The 16,283-nt window shown below is 60.3% G+C and overlaps 1 protein-coding gene across 1 annotated transcript; it reads right to left on the bottom strand.

Moving 5' to 3' along the window:
- Positions 1-8,621: 8,621 nt before the first annotated feature.
- MISP (mitotic spindle positioning) lies at positions 8,622-12,867 on the bottom strand. The gene is made up of 4 exons (XM_012645356.1): positions 11,208-12,867; positions 10,328-10,458; positions 9,271-9,309; positions 8,622-8,711 (listed from the first exon to the last, which is right to left on the bottom strand). Exons 1-4 carry the CDS (start codon positions 12,865-12,867, stop codon positions 8,622-8,624), a joined length of 1,920 nt encoding a protein of 639 aa, XP_012500810.1.
- Between the last annotated feature and the right edge of the window lie 3,416 nt (positions 12,868-16,283).

Genomic DNA, 16,283 nt, shown 5'->3' with positions numbered 1-16,283 from the left:
CTACCAGAGAGGAGACTGATGGGGGAGGGAGGCTGCACGCTGGGAAGTTTGGGAGACAAGCCAGCCCGCCTTGAACCCCCCACCTTTGCTCAACACTCCTGGAAGCAGGAGGGCTGCTGGCTTTCTCCCTCGACCGTGCACCCCAGATCATTGCACCAGGGGCCCCTCATCGACCAGCCCAGCCTGCCTGGAATTTTTTAAATAGCAGCTTAATTGAGATACAATTCATGTATCGTACACGTCACCCATTTAAATTGTAGAATCCAGTGGTTTTTAGTATAGTCATAGAGTTGTGCAACCATCACTACTGTAATATTAATTCCCAAACATTTGCATCGCCCCAAAGGACGCCCTGTCCCCATCAGCAGTCACTCCCCACCCCTGTCCCCCAGCCCTTGGTGACCCTAAATCCACTTCTTGTCTCTGTGGAGTTGCCTGTTCTGGATATATATTTTTTTTAATTAAAAAAAATTTTTCTTAGAGACAAGGTCTGGACTTCCAGGCTGGAGTGGAGTGGCGTCATCACAGCTCACTGCAACCTCAAATTCTTGTCCTCAAGCGATCCTCCTGCCTCAGCCTCCCGAGCAGCTGGGACTACAGGAGTGCACCACCACCACCACAGCCGCCTAATTTTTTATTTTTTGTAGAGGTGGGGTCTTGCTGTGTTGCCCAGGCTGGTCTCAAAATGTTGACCATAAGTGATCCTCCCTCCTTGGCCTACCAGAGTGCTGGGATTACAGGTGTGAGACGCTGCACCCAGCCCAAACACCTATTTTCGATTCCTTTGGGTATATACTCAGAATTTCAAGACCCCAAATATTTAGTGCCCAGAAAGGTGAGGCACTGACCGCCCAGCATGGACACACCACTGCTGGCTGTCCCCAGGGAGCCAGGGAAGACCCAGAGGTGGACCAAGGGGCCGGGGAACCGGGCACCCCAAGCTCGAGCGCAGCAGCCCCGTCCGAGGGAGCCCCTTTGGGTGCAGTGTTCTGATTCCACACCCCATAGCTGCGCAGGTGAGTGACCTACCGAAGCAGCGGCCAGGCTGGACAAGGTATAAACAATGGCCTTCTCGTCCCCAGTTTTCTATTTGGTTTGGCAGAAAACGGGGTTTGCAACTTCACGTAGAGGGTTTCATGCCAAACCTGCAGATTTGCTCAGAATTATCCTACCGTGAGCCAGAGGGTGTGTGTGTCTTCCGGAAACATCTTCCCAGTCTTCTACTCAAGTCAGGGACAAGAGCACAGAGCTGGGGTTCGAATTCTGACTCCGCGGTTGCTGTGCTGTGTGACTCAGGATAAGTCAGGGTGCTTCTGGGAACTTCAGAGTCTTCATCTGTGGTTGAAGCCAAGTTCATCCCCTGCACCCTGCTGGAGGAAAAGCTGATGTTACTGTTGGCAGACCATCTGCTCGGATGACTCGTACGATGAGCCTCCTTGCCTGCAAAATTTATTTCTAATTAAAACATTTAGTATTTTATTTTAAACAAATTGGTTTGATCGAATACACCACGAACGGACTCGAAAGGCAGACCGCAGACTGGGAGAGGAGACTCGCATCAGCCAACAGATGACTCGGGTCTAGAACATGCAAAGAACTTGCACAAATCAATGATTAAAAAACAAAACCCTAACAACTCAGTTTGAGAAAATGGCCCAAAAGACATGAACAGCAGACCCTGGAGGGGGACAGCTGGTGGCCGTGGGACGTACTCGACCGTGCCCATCCACAGAGGAATGCGGTGCCACCGCACGGCCAAGCAAACCATGCTCCTGGGGACTGGCCCTCCCCGGGGGGTGCAGCAGGGACAGTCCCGGCGGGGCACTCCTCACTGGCCTGCTCAGCTGCTGACGGCTAGGCTGGAAAGCGGGGCTCTGTTGTCGTTTGGGGAGGGAAATGAGGCCAGGCGAGCGGAGCACCAGGGCACCCGCCCCTCCTCCACCCATTCATCTAGCAAACATTTATTCAGCACCTAATGTGCGCCGGGCCACGGGCAGGGTGCACCCTCTGTGCCCTCCAAGTTCAGTGTCCTGGGGGCCGTGAGCCTGGGGGACCCCTCCTACCTGGTGTCCCAGCCTGACACAGGGACCCAGCCTCCAGGGGCCCCCCCGCGGGCTGCCGCTCACGGGACCCATCAGGCAGCTCCTCTCTGGGTGTCAGGTTCCTTGTCGGTGAAATGGGGATAACGAACCTTCCTGCTTCGTGGGGTCGTTGTGGTCAGTCACTTACTCAACCGTTTTCCTCAAGCAACTGCCGTGCGATGAGGGGACAGTCGGCAAAGACGTCAAGGTGGTGAAGGAGCCCCGGGGACATGTGGGGAAGGTGTCCCAGTTGCAGGCACAGCCCACACAAGGACCTGGGTCAGGACCTCGCCTGGCGTGTTGGAGGCACAGCAAGGAGGCCTGTGTGGCTGAAGCAGAGTGAGGAGGGAGAGAGAGGGAGGAGAGGAGGGCGGGGAGGGGACGGGGTAGGTCGTGCAGGGCCTGGTGGGCTTCAGGGAGGACTTGTGCTTTGACCCCGAGGGAGGTGGGAGCCATGGAGGGCTGTGGGCAGAGGAGGGACAGGACTGACTCAAGTGCTCATGGCGCCCTCTGGTGGCAGCTTCAGGGAGGACAGACTGGGGGGCGAGGGCGGGATCTGGGATGGGGCGGTGGGGACTGGGGTGGTCCAGGGATAGACGATGGGCCCATCCCAGGTGAGGGCAGGTCTACATAGCGTGATTGAGTAGAGTTTCCCTAAACATGCAATAAATGGGAGTTCCTGTGATTCCCTTGTTAGTAACACGACCAGCACTGGAAGGCCTGAATGAATGACTGACTGAATGAATGAATTGGGGGCTGTGTTGCCTGTGGACTTTGGCCTCAGGCCAAGGGGAGCCCTAGAAAGTTGTAGAGGGATAGGGGAGTGCGGTGGGGTCGCTCGGAAGCTCCCTGGCCCTGCCCTGCTCTGACCCCCTCCAAATCCCACGGGGCAAGTTGCCCACAGTGGCGAACTATGGTGGCTCACGCCTGTCATCCCAGCACTCTGGGAGGCCGAGGCAGGAGGATCACTTGAGGCCAGGAGTTCGAGACCAACCTGAGCAAGAGCAAGACCCTATCTCCACTAAACATAGAAAAATTAACCGGACATTGTGGTTCCTGTAGTCCCAGCTGCTGGGGAGGCTGAGGTAGGAGGATGGCTTGAGCACGGGAGTTGGAGGCTGCAGTGAGCTGTGATGACACCACTGCACTCCAGCCTGGGTGACACAGCCAGACTCTATCTCAAAAAAAACAAAAACAGAAAAAACAAAAAACCAAAAAAAGAACAAAAATTTAAACCTAAAATAATGCTGTGAGTTTCAATACACCTACTTTTCAATTTTTCCTTTTTTTCAAACTACTTTAATGTTTTGTAATAAATAACCATTAACATATATTAAAATTTAAAATACATAAAAACACGTATAGAAGGAGGCCCGTTTTCCTCCTTGGTCGGTAGGAATTGGTGCAGCCCTGTTCACCAGCACCATCGCCCCCTCTGTTGCCGCCAGCAGCCTACGAGTGTTTTGTGGGCAAAGGGGCTGGTTTTACTCCTGTCTGGGCCCCCAAAGGTGCTGGGAACACACCCACCAGTTGGAAGAACTGGAACGCAAAAGAAGCGGCCCGTAGGTTTCCCCGCAGGGAGGGCGAGAGCTGGCGCCACATCCTTGGTGTTTGCCGCCCTCTGGTGGCAGCGTGCATCTGCTCCTCTCTGCCTCAAAGCAGGAAGTTGCATCTAAGTCCCTGGTTGTCTGGTGAGGAATCACTTACCTACTTGGTCAATAGCAACAACGATCAACATTTATTCAGCAGTGATTGTTTTTCAGGCACCTGGTAACCCTCATAACATCCCCTGGCACGGTGATGTCAGTGTGGCTACCTGTACTGACAGATAAGGAAACTGAGGCTGAGAGAAGGGGTCGACCTTGCTCATGGACACCTGGGGATAAGTGGCAGAGGGGGGACTTGATCCTGGGCTGGGAGCCTGAGCTCTCAACAGTGAAGAGGAACCTGAGGATGCTACTTGGAGCCTGGAGCCAGCTGAGCCTGAAGCTGGCCTACTCAGACATTTCAGTTACGGGAACCAGTAAATCCCCATTTTTGCCAAAGCTGGTTTGAGTTGCCATCGAGAGACCCTTGGCCACTGCCAAACTGACATTAGTCCAAACCCTGCTCCCTGCCACCCACTGTGTGAGCCTGCATGAGTTACTTTACCTCTCTGATCTCACGGCCCCCTCTGTGCTGTCCCTCCGGGAGTACAGTGGGCATTGACCTTCCTCTAAGCTGTCACTGCTCATAAGATCTGGGCTATACAGTTTATGTCTATGGATGCAATGCTTTCTTACCACTTAGAATTTTCTTTTTCTTTTTAAAATTTATTCATTCATTCATTCATTTTTAGTAGAGGTGGGGTCTCCCTCTTGCCCAGGCTGGTCTCAAACTCCTGGCCTCAAAACTGGTATTACAGGTGTGAGCCACTGTGCCGGCCTTAAAACGTTTTTAAGTGCATGATACAAAATACAGTGCTTCGTCACGCACGGAACGGGGGTCTCTGGCACCTTCGGCTCAGACGAGCCTTGTGCAACACAGTTTGATCCCTGGAGTGACGTCCTCACTTTTTTTTTTTGAGACAGATCTTGCTCTGTTGCGCCACCATGCCCGGCTAATTTTTTCTATACAGATTTTTAGTTGTCTGGCTAATTTCTTTTTTTTTTTGAGACAGAGTCTCACTGTGTTGCCCGGGCTAGAGTGCCGTGGCATCAGCCTAGCTCACAGCAACCTCAAACTCCTGGGCTCAAGCGATCCTTCTGCCTCAGCCTCCCGAGTAGCTGGGACTACAGGCATGCACCACCATGCCCGGCTCATTTTTTCTATGTATTTTTAGTTGTCCGATTAATTTCTTTCTGATTTTTAGTAGAGATGGGGTCTCGCTCTTGCTCAGGCTGGTCTCGAACTCCTGACCTTGAGCGATCCTCACGCCTCGGCCTCCGAGAGTGTTAGGATTACAGGCGTGAGCCACCGTGCCTGGCTGTGATGTCCTCACTTTTTCTGTATTTATGGTGAGATATAAGTCAGGGTCCTGCCCACCCGCCAGTGGACAAACAACGTGGTGCATCCACACGTGGAATATCACTCAGCCACGAAAAGGGACAAGGCTCTGACACAGGCCACAGCGTGGATGGACCTTGAGGACGTCGTGCTCAGTGAGAGACGCCAGACACAGAAGGACACGCAGTGTGAGACTCCGTTTATATGAAACGTCCAGAACAGGCAGATCCACAGAGACGGGACGTGGATTCGTGGTTGCCCGGGGTTGGGGAGGGGGTGGGGGTGACTGCTGAGGGGATGGGGTTCCCTTTGGGGTGCTGGAATGTTCTGGGATTACATAGAGGTGGTGGTTGCACCACTCCGTGAAGATACTAAAAACCACTGAATCGTATGCTTTTGAGTATACAATTTTATGCAATGAGTGAGTTCTGTGTGGTGAGTAAATTTCATCTCACAAGAAACAAAATCACAAAAACCACTTCATGGAGGGTGGAGCTTGATGTGCCGTCTGCACTGAACACGCCCAGATCACCGGCTCTCGGGGGAGAAGTGATGTTGTGGCCCCCAGAAGCCCCAGTGACCTGTCGCCACCCCGAGGGGGACCAGCACCCTGTGTGCTGGTGGGCAAATTCCCGTCATTGCCCACGCCCTCGGGGACAGCGGTGGGACGCCAGGCTGGGGGTTCCTGCGGCTTAAATGTCTGAGCTTCAATCTGAACGCTAGGGTAGGAGGGAGCCTCCTGGAATGTGACCTGCCGGCTGCAACCTGCCCCTGTGGCCCCGTCCCCCAGCCCCAGATGGTGGCCAGCTCCTCTTTCAGCCTGAACTGGGAAACCGCATCCTGCTTCTGGCACCGAACAAGGGAAGCCGTGGCTGGGCTGAGGGCAGGCTTTAAGGCTTTGGGATGGGGTAGGGGGAGAGAGAGGGAAAAGAAAGAGAAAGAGAGGGAAGGGAGTGACAGAGAAACTAACCCTAACCCTAACCCTAACCCCTGCTTCAGAGATGCAGAGACAGATGCAGAGAGAGCTGGGGACAGCAGGCGCTGGCTGAGATCCAACCTGGGGTTAGGGTTAGGGTTAGGGTTAGGGTTAGGGTTAGGGCGGTGACCCAGCGCAGGATGGGAGGCAGGGGGTGCATGGTGGTCTCTGAGGCAGGATCCTCCTGTAGAGGCCAGAATTGGGAGCGGATGTCACTTCCTGCATGGAAGCGGCGCTCAGTGGTGTTTCTGGAACTTCCACAACCCGGGGGCACCGGACAGCCGAGAGGGATGCCGGGAGGCCTTGTGCAGGGGGCAACCTGTGCAACAGTCCTGGGCAGCCCTGAGCAGAGGTGATGGAATGTTGATGGAGAAGGGGGGACATCGAGACCCTCTGTGGTGGGCAGAACAATGGCCCCCAAAATGTCCACATCCTGGTACCTGGGGTCTGTGGGTGTGTCACCTCCCATGGACACAGGGACTCTGCAGATGGGATAAGGATGTTGAGATGGGAGGTCACCCTGGATGACCCAGGGGCCCAGTGTCAGCACAGGGTCCTCCCACGAGGGGGCAGGAGGGTCGGAGGCAGAGAGACTGGAAGACGCTGCACTGCTGGCTCTGAAGGGGGAGCAAGGGCCCCGAGCCGAGGGACGCCAGTGGCCGCTAGACGCTGGGAAAGGCGGGAGACGGTTCTCCCTGGAGCCCCCAGGAGGGACCGGCCCTGCCACACCTTGATTTTAGACTTTTGCCCACTGGAAGTGTCAGGTAATAAATGTGTGTGGCTTCAAGGTTTGTGGTGATTTGTCACATTGGCCGATGGAGACACAGCCTCCCAGCAGAGGGACAGAGGGCGGGGCTGGGCACCCGGGAAGACGGGATGGGAGGTGCTGGACAAGCCCTGCGACCCCCTCCCCAGGGTGTCTGAGGCTCCTCCTTCCTGCAGGAGACACGGCCGGCCCCACACTTGGTTCCTGGGGTTCTACCTATGGACACACACCCTGCCTCCCCCATCAGACCGGGATGTCCCCGGGGACGGGGGCCCTGCCTCCTCCCTCCATCTCTGCCCTGTCCAGACACAGCCCCTCCACCCCGTTCCCTGGCTGACCCGGGGCCCCCACAGCCCCGCCCCTGCCCCAGCTATTTCGGGCCCACATCTGCCTGGCTGGGCCTGGCGCGGGCCTCCCTGAAGATGGGTTCCTTAAAATAGCCGTTGCCGCAGTTTTCCCTGCAGCAGCGGGCGCTGCGGGGCCAGGGCCGGGCCAGGCCGCCCAGGGCAGGAGTAACGCCAGCTGCTCCCAGCAGGGCCGGGGGACCCTGGGGGCCAAGGCTTGTTCTGGGGGAGGTCTGAGGACATGTTCCTGCCACAAGGTGCCAAATCTGACATCAGTCCCCCCCTGTGCTGACAGCTCCACATAAATCAGTCTGTCTGCCTGGTCCTACCATTATCCTGTGTGTGGAGGGGAAACTGAGGCAGGGGTAGTCAGAGGATCCCCAAGGCCACACAGGTCCAGCATCCACAGACTGACCAGCAGGACGCAGCCTCCCTGGGTGTGAGCTTGGTATACACGTGGAGCCCAATTAATCACCCCTCCAGCATCCCTTGCCACCAGGCGGGCTGGGGATTCAGCAAGTGCTTACTAAATGCTCCAAGCACCACCACCGACGTGGTGGGACGGGGCCAAGTGAGTGGTTGGGGGAGGTTGGGCCCAGGGCCCGGCATAACAGAGGCGGCCACTCGCGATTCAGTCACTCAACAAGCACGAACTGAGCCCCTACTGCATGCCGGATGCCGGGGACGCCTGACGTGGCCCCGACAGCCCATCACGGGGCTCACAGCCCAGTGGGGTGGGGCCCAATGTCGCCCAGAAAATGCAGACAGGGAGGCTCCGGTGCCTCATCGCAGCAGGCAGGGGCTGGGCAGGCGGCTCTCCAGGTTTATTTCATGGCGGACGCGGACAGGCAGTTTGCGGTGGGGCAGAAAGACCCCCCTTCAGCCCCCAGATGGAGAATTTTATCTGCCAGGCAAAGGGGGACCCTCCTCCCGGGACTCCACTGATGTCGGAGCTTATGCCCCCAGGTGTTGCTGGGGACACCAAGGGGAAGTTCGAGGGCCGCACTGGGTCCCCAGTCCCGGAGGCCCAGGTCTCGTCCCTCAGATGGCGAGATACCCAGGTGTCCCCTCGCGGTCCGGATTTCTCAGACCCGCAGCTGCCCAGGCGCCGGCACCGCCATGTCCCTCGCCGCGGGGCAGAAACAAACCATGTCTGCAGTTGGCGGCTCCTTATTTCCCGGACCCCAGAGCGTTTGGCGAAGTCTCACAAGCAGAAAGGATTGGCACGAGTCCCTTTTCATCCCTAGCTGTAGACCCCAAAAGTAGAAACGTTTTTCCAGGAAAATAAAAAACAGAAAAGAAAACCCTCCAGCCCCAAACGCATCCGCACGGGGATTGTTGGCAGGAGACTTGCGGTTCTCGGATTGTGGATTGAAACAGGGACTATCGGCGACGGTGGGGGGCTCGGGGCACGGGCTTGGCGGTTCCCACGGGGGTCAGGGCAGGAGGGGGGCTCGCCGGCCCTGGGCTTAGTCCTCGTCCTCACTGGCGTAGATGCCGGACTCCCAGCGTTGGGCCATGGTGTTCTTGTGGCGGGTCACCCGCGTGGCTTCCAGGATCTGCACGAGGGGCATGAAGTCCCCCATCAGGATCCTAACCGCCCCCAGACATCTCCCCTCACTGCCATCCCATAGGCCTAGAAGAGGGGTAAGGTAGCACAATCCCCTCCTCGGTTTCAAACCCTCTACTCATAGTAACGTGACCGAGAAGTGTGGTGACTCATGCTGCGTTCCACAGCAGGGAAGACGCCTGGGTCTGGCGTTTTGGATTCAGCTCAAGGAGGGCCACAAACGTATTCCGTAAATCAACTGGGGGAGCTGGGCTTCTGCACACACGCAGATGCCTCCCTCCCTCAAAGAAAGTGACTTTGTTTGGGGTCTAATCTGCTCGAAAGCCTCCACCATCTGGTAAAGAGGTGGCACCTGGACCTTTCTCCTAAGCCACACCTGTGGCAGGCATCACGAGCAGATCACAGCAAAATCCACCTAGGCAGACAGTAGCAATTGAGAAGATACCAGAACAGTCCCCACGCCCTGGAGACAGGGGGTTTCAATGGCCCCTGTGTGCCCCGACCTGGGAGAGGGAGGCCTGAGCCCTCGCCCCCAGGAGTGCACTCACCTCCGAGTTGATGCCGTCCAAGGGGTTGATGCCAGCGTACTGTGGGGAAGGAATGAGTCAGCTGGGGCTCTCCTGCCCCGCCCGGGACTCCACACCCAGCCCCTCCGTCAACACGTGGGGCAGAAGCGAAGGCGTTCCCTGCCCATGGAGTCGCTGCAAGTATCCCATGATCAACCCAGGCTCAAGGCCACCTACCACACTGTTCCCTCATGCTGTTCCCTACAGTGCAGTCTCTGCCCAACATTCCCAATGATTATATTTCCCTTATAAAAATGACAGTGGCATCTGTGGCTCTCTGTGGCCGGGCCTTGCTCCGAGCGCCTGATACACACGACCCCGTTTCATCCTCCTGCAGAGGGTCAGACGGGGCCCCACTTTACGGAGGAGGAGACCTGAGACCAGAGAGGGGCAGCAGCTTGCTCAGGGCCACACAGCCAGCAAGCGGCAGGGCTGAGATCCGCACCCAGTCACTGGTCCACATCCAGTCTCCCAGGTTGGTGCTGTGAGCAGCAGGTGAGGGAGGCCGGGGTGCGTGTCCCTCTCTGTGGTGTCCAGGGGGAGCCCAGGGAGGGTTGTGGCCTCTTGATTACAAAGGCGGGGTTTGGGGTCAGGCTGGGGTCGTGAGCTGCGTGACCTTGGGCATGTGAGGACACCGAGGGGCTGAAGCTGTGGTTTGTGCCATGTGCTGAGTGGACGCGTGGCACATCATACGTGCAGCGCGGATGACGATGTTAATAATAAATAAAGGTGAAAATAGTAAACACATTCAAATAACGATGGTGACGGTGATGACAGATTGTCACCGTCCTCCTCTGAGCAGAGCCTGCCCTGTGATGACTTCACAGTGGGGAAAAAGACCCCTCTACGTGGCCTCCGAGAGCAGAAGCCCAGAGCTGCGGAGATGCCGGTTTATCGCCCTGTACCTGACTAGGGCACAGTCCTGGGCGGGGCAGTGACAGAGACAGTGTGTGAACAGAGGTCACACTTGGGTCACCTCGGCCTTGACTGGGGGCCATCAGACCTCAGCCTGGGCCCTGGGGGCTGACGCCAGACTCACCCACTGCTCCTTCTTAATTCTCCACACGGGAGCGCCATCTGCCGCGTCTTCTGTCGTCCACACCACACCCGAGTGCAAGTGGACGGGGCTGAAGAAGGGTGACTCCGACACCGAGTAGCTGCCCGTGATGCCTGTGGGCACAGGAGGAGGAGGGGGCATTGGGAGGGCGGAACCTTGGGGAGACCCCAGCTCGGGATATGGTCTCTGACCAAGCGGCCAGAGAAGTTAGGGAGACGGGGGGTTGGGGGGATGGACAGAGGGCCACGAAGCCAGGTGAAAAACATTATTTAAGGCCAGGTGCAGTGGCTCACACCTGTGATCCCCGCACTCTGGGAGGCCGAGGCGGGAGGATCACTTGAGGCCAGGAGTTTGGGACCAACCTGGGCAACATAGCAAGACCCCATCTCTACAAAAAACAGAAAAATTAGCTGGGCCTGGTGGCGCCTGTAGTGCCAGCTACTCGGGAGGCTGAGGCAGGAGGATCCCTTGAGCCCAGGAGTTGGAGGCTGCAGTGAGCTGTGATGATGCCCCCACACTCCAGCCTGGGAGACAGAGGAAGATTTTGTCTCAAAAAAAAAAAAAAAAAAGAAAAACATTATTTCATATTGACAAGAAGGAGCTATGGACCAAGAGGTAAAATGTCAGTGAACATTTATGCGCCTAACAAGACACCCAAATTCATAAAGCAAAAACCTCAAGGCAGAATCGACAGCTGTCTCCAAAATCTACGGCTTAAGTGGACAGGGGGAGAGTGGACGGGTCAGGGGGAGACGTTCCGCCGACCCCAGCCCTCCTGACATCCTCCAACTGCACCTCCCCACCCTCTTCTGCTCCCACCCGAACCCCTGGCTGGGTTGCCTTCCCGAGGGCCCCTCCTCACCGGACGCCTGGGAGGAGCTCCTGGAGTCTCGGTCACAGCCCTCCCCGGGCGTGGGGGAGAAGACCTCGGGGAAGAGAGCGTTCCTCCTCTCCTCTGCCACCTCCCGCTCCCGGCGCAGCACGCTCTCCACCTCCCTCTCCAGCAGATCAGACGACTGGGACCTCTGCAGCCTCCACGCCGGGTCCCTGGGCCCCTCCCAGCCCCGGACGTGGGGGGCCTCGGCCTGCTGGGGCACATCTGGGGCCCTGAACCGCAGGGGGCGCAGGCGGAAGTACTGCCTCCGCAAGACACCCCCATCGGCTGGCGGGGGTCCCCGGGGGGGCTTCGGGCTCTCCTGCTGTATGCTCAAGGGCTTTCCAGAGGATTCCGAGAGATGCTTCCCGGACCCCACGGCCTTGGGAGAGGACGCAGCCTTGGCCTCCTCCGCGGAGAGGTCCCCAGGCTTGCCGTATGCACTTCCGAGGGCTGAGAGCCCCAGCTGGGGGCTCCCGGGGTTCAGGTATGGCTGGTAGGCGTCAGGCGGGATGCGGTTCACCTTCCTCACCTCTGGCGCAGGGTCGGCTGCTCGGGCGTCCGGGGTGGGGCCGAGGACGGCATCCGAGCTGAGGGCTCTCTGGAGCCCAGGCTGGGAATCCTCCGGGACCCAGTCGGACGCGGCCGGCCGGCCCACCTGCAGGCCCTCCCGCCGGTGGTCCTCCTCGCGCTGGGTGCCTTGCGCCATGTCCCGCTGCACGTAGAGAGACGGGCGCCCCCTGTCCCGCCAGGGCGCAGAGGTCAGGCTCACCCTGGTCAGCAGCGGGCGGGCGCGGATCTCCACCAGCTCCTGGGGGCCGGCCGCCCGCTGAAGCCCCCTCTGCTCTCGCAGGTCTGCCTCGCGCTCCTGGGCCAGGCGGATCTCCCGCTCGATGGGCGTCTCCTTGGGCGGCCCCGGGGAGTCGGCCCGGTCGCCCCCGGCCTGGATTCTGGGCTGTGTGGGCAAACCTCGGGGATGCTTCTCTGCCCCGACCGCCGCCTTCACCTGCGGCTTGAGGGGGACCACAGACCCGTTGGCCAGGTGGGGCCCGTTGGAGGTCTTGGGAGCCTGGCTGGTGCCCGGCGGGGCACGTGCAGGGGGCCCCCTGGCCGGGGTCTTTCCGGGGCCCTGCTTGTTGGCCTGCTCCAGGCTCAGGAACTGCTGCCTCGCCGCCAGGAAGTCGATCTGCTCCCTGTCCACCGCGTCCTCCTCCGGGCGTGGGGGCCGCAGTGGGCCGGGGGGCCGGAGGTCTCCCTGGTCAGGGGTGCCCCGGAGTGTGGCCACCGTGCCGCTCTTCTTGACCGCCTGGCCCTGGACGACGGCCCAGCGCTCCCGCTCCAGGTCCCACGGCCTCCCGGAGAGGGTGTCCTTGGCACCCCGGTGGTACCCCTGCACCTCCAAGTCCTCCTCGTCCTCCGGCTCCACGGCGTAGCTGTGCACGCCCCAGGACACCCCTGTCCTCGCAGCGTCCTGCCAAGCTTCCCCGGGTGTGGGCCATGCCTTCGGCTCGTCCTGGCCCCAGCCGCCGGCCTCGGATCCCACGCCCACCAGCCGGAAAGTGTAGCGGGTGTCCCCGTCGAGCACCAGCCCGGTGACTCGCGGCGAGCCGGGAGTGGCCAGGATGGGGTATCTGGTCACTCGGTCCATCTCTTCGGGGTGTGGAGGCCTCTGGGCGCTCTGAGGGAGGAGGAGAAGAAAGGGGACACCCCGGGTCGGTGTACGTGGCCGGGGGATCACTTCCAGCCCCTCAAAGGCAGAAGCCGCAGCCACACGTATCCACCTCTCCCAGCCACGCTCCCTGTCCGCCCCGTGCTCACGCTGAGACCCTTCTGCGATTATTTTCATTCGACATTTGCAGATGGCCCTTGCTGAGCAATGTCAGGTGGGGAAACTGAGGCCTGGAGAGGGGCAGTGACTGGCAGCGGCTCCAGTTTCCCAGCTCCCACATCCCGATCTCTCCCCTGCACCCGCTCAGCTGGATGCCTTGTCCCATCCCAACCAACACCCCGCCCCCACCCCGCACCATAAAGCCAGGATGGGCAGGGGAACGCCCTGGACCTTGTCATGCTGGGCCCCGGGCGGGGGTGCGGAGCCTCCAGGTGGCACCCTGACCCAGTGACCCTGGCCCTCTCCCAGGGGTCCAGGTTCCAGGAGCCTTCTGGAAGCTCGCACCCCTGCCCTCACACTCCTGTGCTCCCGGCGGCCCCAGGTTGCAGTTCTCCGGCCTGGCCCAGGAGTACAAGCGCACTGTCTGGCCTCAGCACAAACCCCAGATGCCGCGGGTGCCTGTGCTCCAAACCCAACCTCCTCCTGCACTCACAGCTCCTGGCCTCGAGGCCCCGGGAGGGACACCTCCTCCAGGAAGCCTGCCCCGTTGTCCCTCCCCCAGAGCCCATCACCAAGGTCCCTTACATGCCGGGGCCTGCACTGAGCACCCAAGTGTTAGGCGTCACCTTTGACAACCGAGGACAGAAAGGTTCCCTGAGGGCACAGGCACTTTGGAGCTTCCAAAACAGCCCTGTTGCTCCTGGGTCTGCCGGAGCTGTTACTTGGACCGCTGCCTTCACAGCCACTGGGTTTAAGGCCCAGCCGAGCCCAGCCGAGCCTCGATCCCCAGGGGCGATGAACACACAGCCCTGCCCAGACCTCTCCTCGGCGGCCCTGCGCCGACCCCGAAAAGTTGGGCAGGTGTCTGTCCCGTCCCCACACCTGGGGGCTCCCCGGGGAGGGCAGGTGCAGGTGACAGCCAGGGGGTCTGCTGAGTGAGCGGACGCACGTTTAACCCATTAGGATTCAGGATCCATGGCAGACACCAACTGCCCGTGCAGCCTTCAGGGCGCGGGTTCCCAGTGGGGCAGGGCGGGGGTGGGGGTGTCCCTTCCTCCCTGCTCATTCCTCCCAGGTGATTCACTCAGGCCGAGCGAGGCCTGCGGGGTGGGTGGGGCTCACGGCCCTGCCTCAGGTTCAAGGTTACAACAGAGGAAACTGAGGCCCAGAGAGGGGAGGCTGCTGGCCCCAGGTCACACAGCAATGACAGCAGCAGGTACCGATAGGGGCCCTCCTGCCTCTTACAGGAAGCCTCCTGGGCTGATCCACCCCGCCCCGCCCTGCACCTTCCCGATACCTGACTGAAACCAGGTTTATGGTCCCTGGTGCCACATATCTGCTTCCTCATCACGCCACTGGCCGCCCGCCCCGGGCAAAGGCCCCCTGCTGGGGCTGGGGCTGGATAGGGCGGGTCCAGAGCAGGGACCAGGGCTTCTTCTGTTCGGTCCCTTGGGCTCCTGGCCCCATGGGCTCTTGGCAGAACAGAGCCCCCCATGCTTGGAGCCACGCCGGCCCCTTGGGGTCCCAGCCTGAGCCCCTGCCCAGTCCCCCACACCCAGGCTGCGCCCCTCTCTGATGCACAGCTCACAGGTGGAGCCCCCCACCCACCCCAGCCGCACCCAGGCAGAGTCCCCAGCACCCTAGGTGGAGGGAAGCTGCTCCCACCTGGACACAGCCCACCCCTCCTCCCACATCTGGGAACTGCACCCCAGCCCCCCAGGAACTGCCCAGAGCCTCCCAAGCAGGGGCCTGGCCGGTGCCCACAAGCATCTCCCGGAAGTCCCTGGGATTTGCAGAACCACTGGGCCTCTGGGCTCTGGCTGTGGGTGGGCCCACCTGGCCCGGGGTTCAGGGCTTTGAGGCCCAAGGCCTGGGGTGGAAACTGAAGCCCCTGCAAGGTTCGGGGATGGGGCCTCTGCTCCCCAGGGGTGGGGGGCGCCGGCACAGATCTTAAGGTCTCAGATCCAGCCTGGGTGTGGAGTGAAGGAGACCCCCCAGCCTCGACCAGGCCAAGTGGCCCACGGCCCGCCATGCACATGGCCCCCCTATGCCAAACACAGCCCCAGCCTCGCCAGACCCCACCCTACGGGACCCCAGCCCAGCCCCAGCCTCGCCAGACCCCACCCCACGGGACCCCAGCCCAGCCCCAGCCCCCGGCCTTACCAGCCCCTGTCCCCAGAGTCACTGGCCCCCGGCAGCCTCCCAGCCTCGGCTCAGCTCAGCGATGGGCACGGAGGCCTCCCAGCTCTGCCCGCCCACCAGGTTGCCAGGGCACAGAGGCCCCACCCAGGGGAAGCAGGTGTCCCCTTCCTCTCAGCTCCACCTGGGCTCAAGAAACAAAGTCCAGGGGCGGAGGGAGAAAGACGACACCAGGCTGGGCAGGGGCAGGCGCCAGGCCCTGGGCTGCCTGCCGTGGGCCCAGGGCCCCTATCCAGTCCCCTGGAGCCGGAGTTCAGCCTGGAGCCTCCCCTACTGCTGCAGCCCCCTGGGCCTCCCACTGCCTCTCTGCGCTGCTCAGAGGGGCACACCACTTGTCCAGGGGCACACAGCAGCTGGGGACCACAGCTGCCTGCGTCTCCTATGGGGGGAGGGGCTGTCCCGCAGACCCCCGTGCCACCTGGCCCAGCCCAGCCTTTGGGGCCACCCCCTTCCCTGTACAGGCAGGGCTCAGTAGGGCCTGGGCTTGAATCCCCACTAAACTCTCTGAGCCTTGTTTCCTCCTCTAAGAATGGGGACAGCACAGTAGTGGCCCCAGGCCCCTTCCTTGCTTGTAGAGACCAAACCAGGCCATCAAAAGGCCTCAGGGAGAGAGGAGGACACTGAAGGCCCCAGGCATTCACCTTAACCCTAACCCTAACCCTAACCCAGTTCTGGGTCAAGGAACAGAGAACCTGCCAGGGCCATGGGCTGCCCAGCATCTGTGGGAAGGTTGGGACACGGGGCCCAGCACTGTCTACGGGGCGGGGGACACAGTGGAGGTAGCTCAGGCTTCAGTCCCCGAGGCTGGGGCTCTGTCCTGACTTGCCCCTTGGCTGGCTGTGGGACCCCTCTGAACCTCAGACTCTTCTTCCAGCTCCAAATCCAGCAGGGCTGTGTGGCGGGGTGGTGGTGGTTAAAGGACAGATCGAGAGAAAAGCCCACCCCAGAACAACAGCTTGAGCCCCTAACACTGCCGGGAGGCCCAGCCTTCAAGTCCCTCCAGCCCTGATTTGCAGATATGAAACTGAGGCACGGAA

This window comes from Propithecus coquereli, unplaced genomic scaffold, assembly GCF_000956105.1.
Source record: "Propithecus coquereli isolate 6110/MARCELLA unplaced genomic scaffold, Pcoq_1.0 Scaffold232, whole genome shotgun sequence".
NCBI classification, from domain to species: Eukaryota; Metazoa; Chordata; class Mammalia; order Primates; family Indriidae; genus Propithecus; species Propithecus coquereli.
This window is presented reverse-complemented; position numbering and strand designations above follow the sequence as displayed.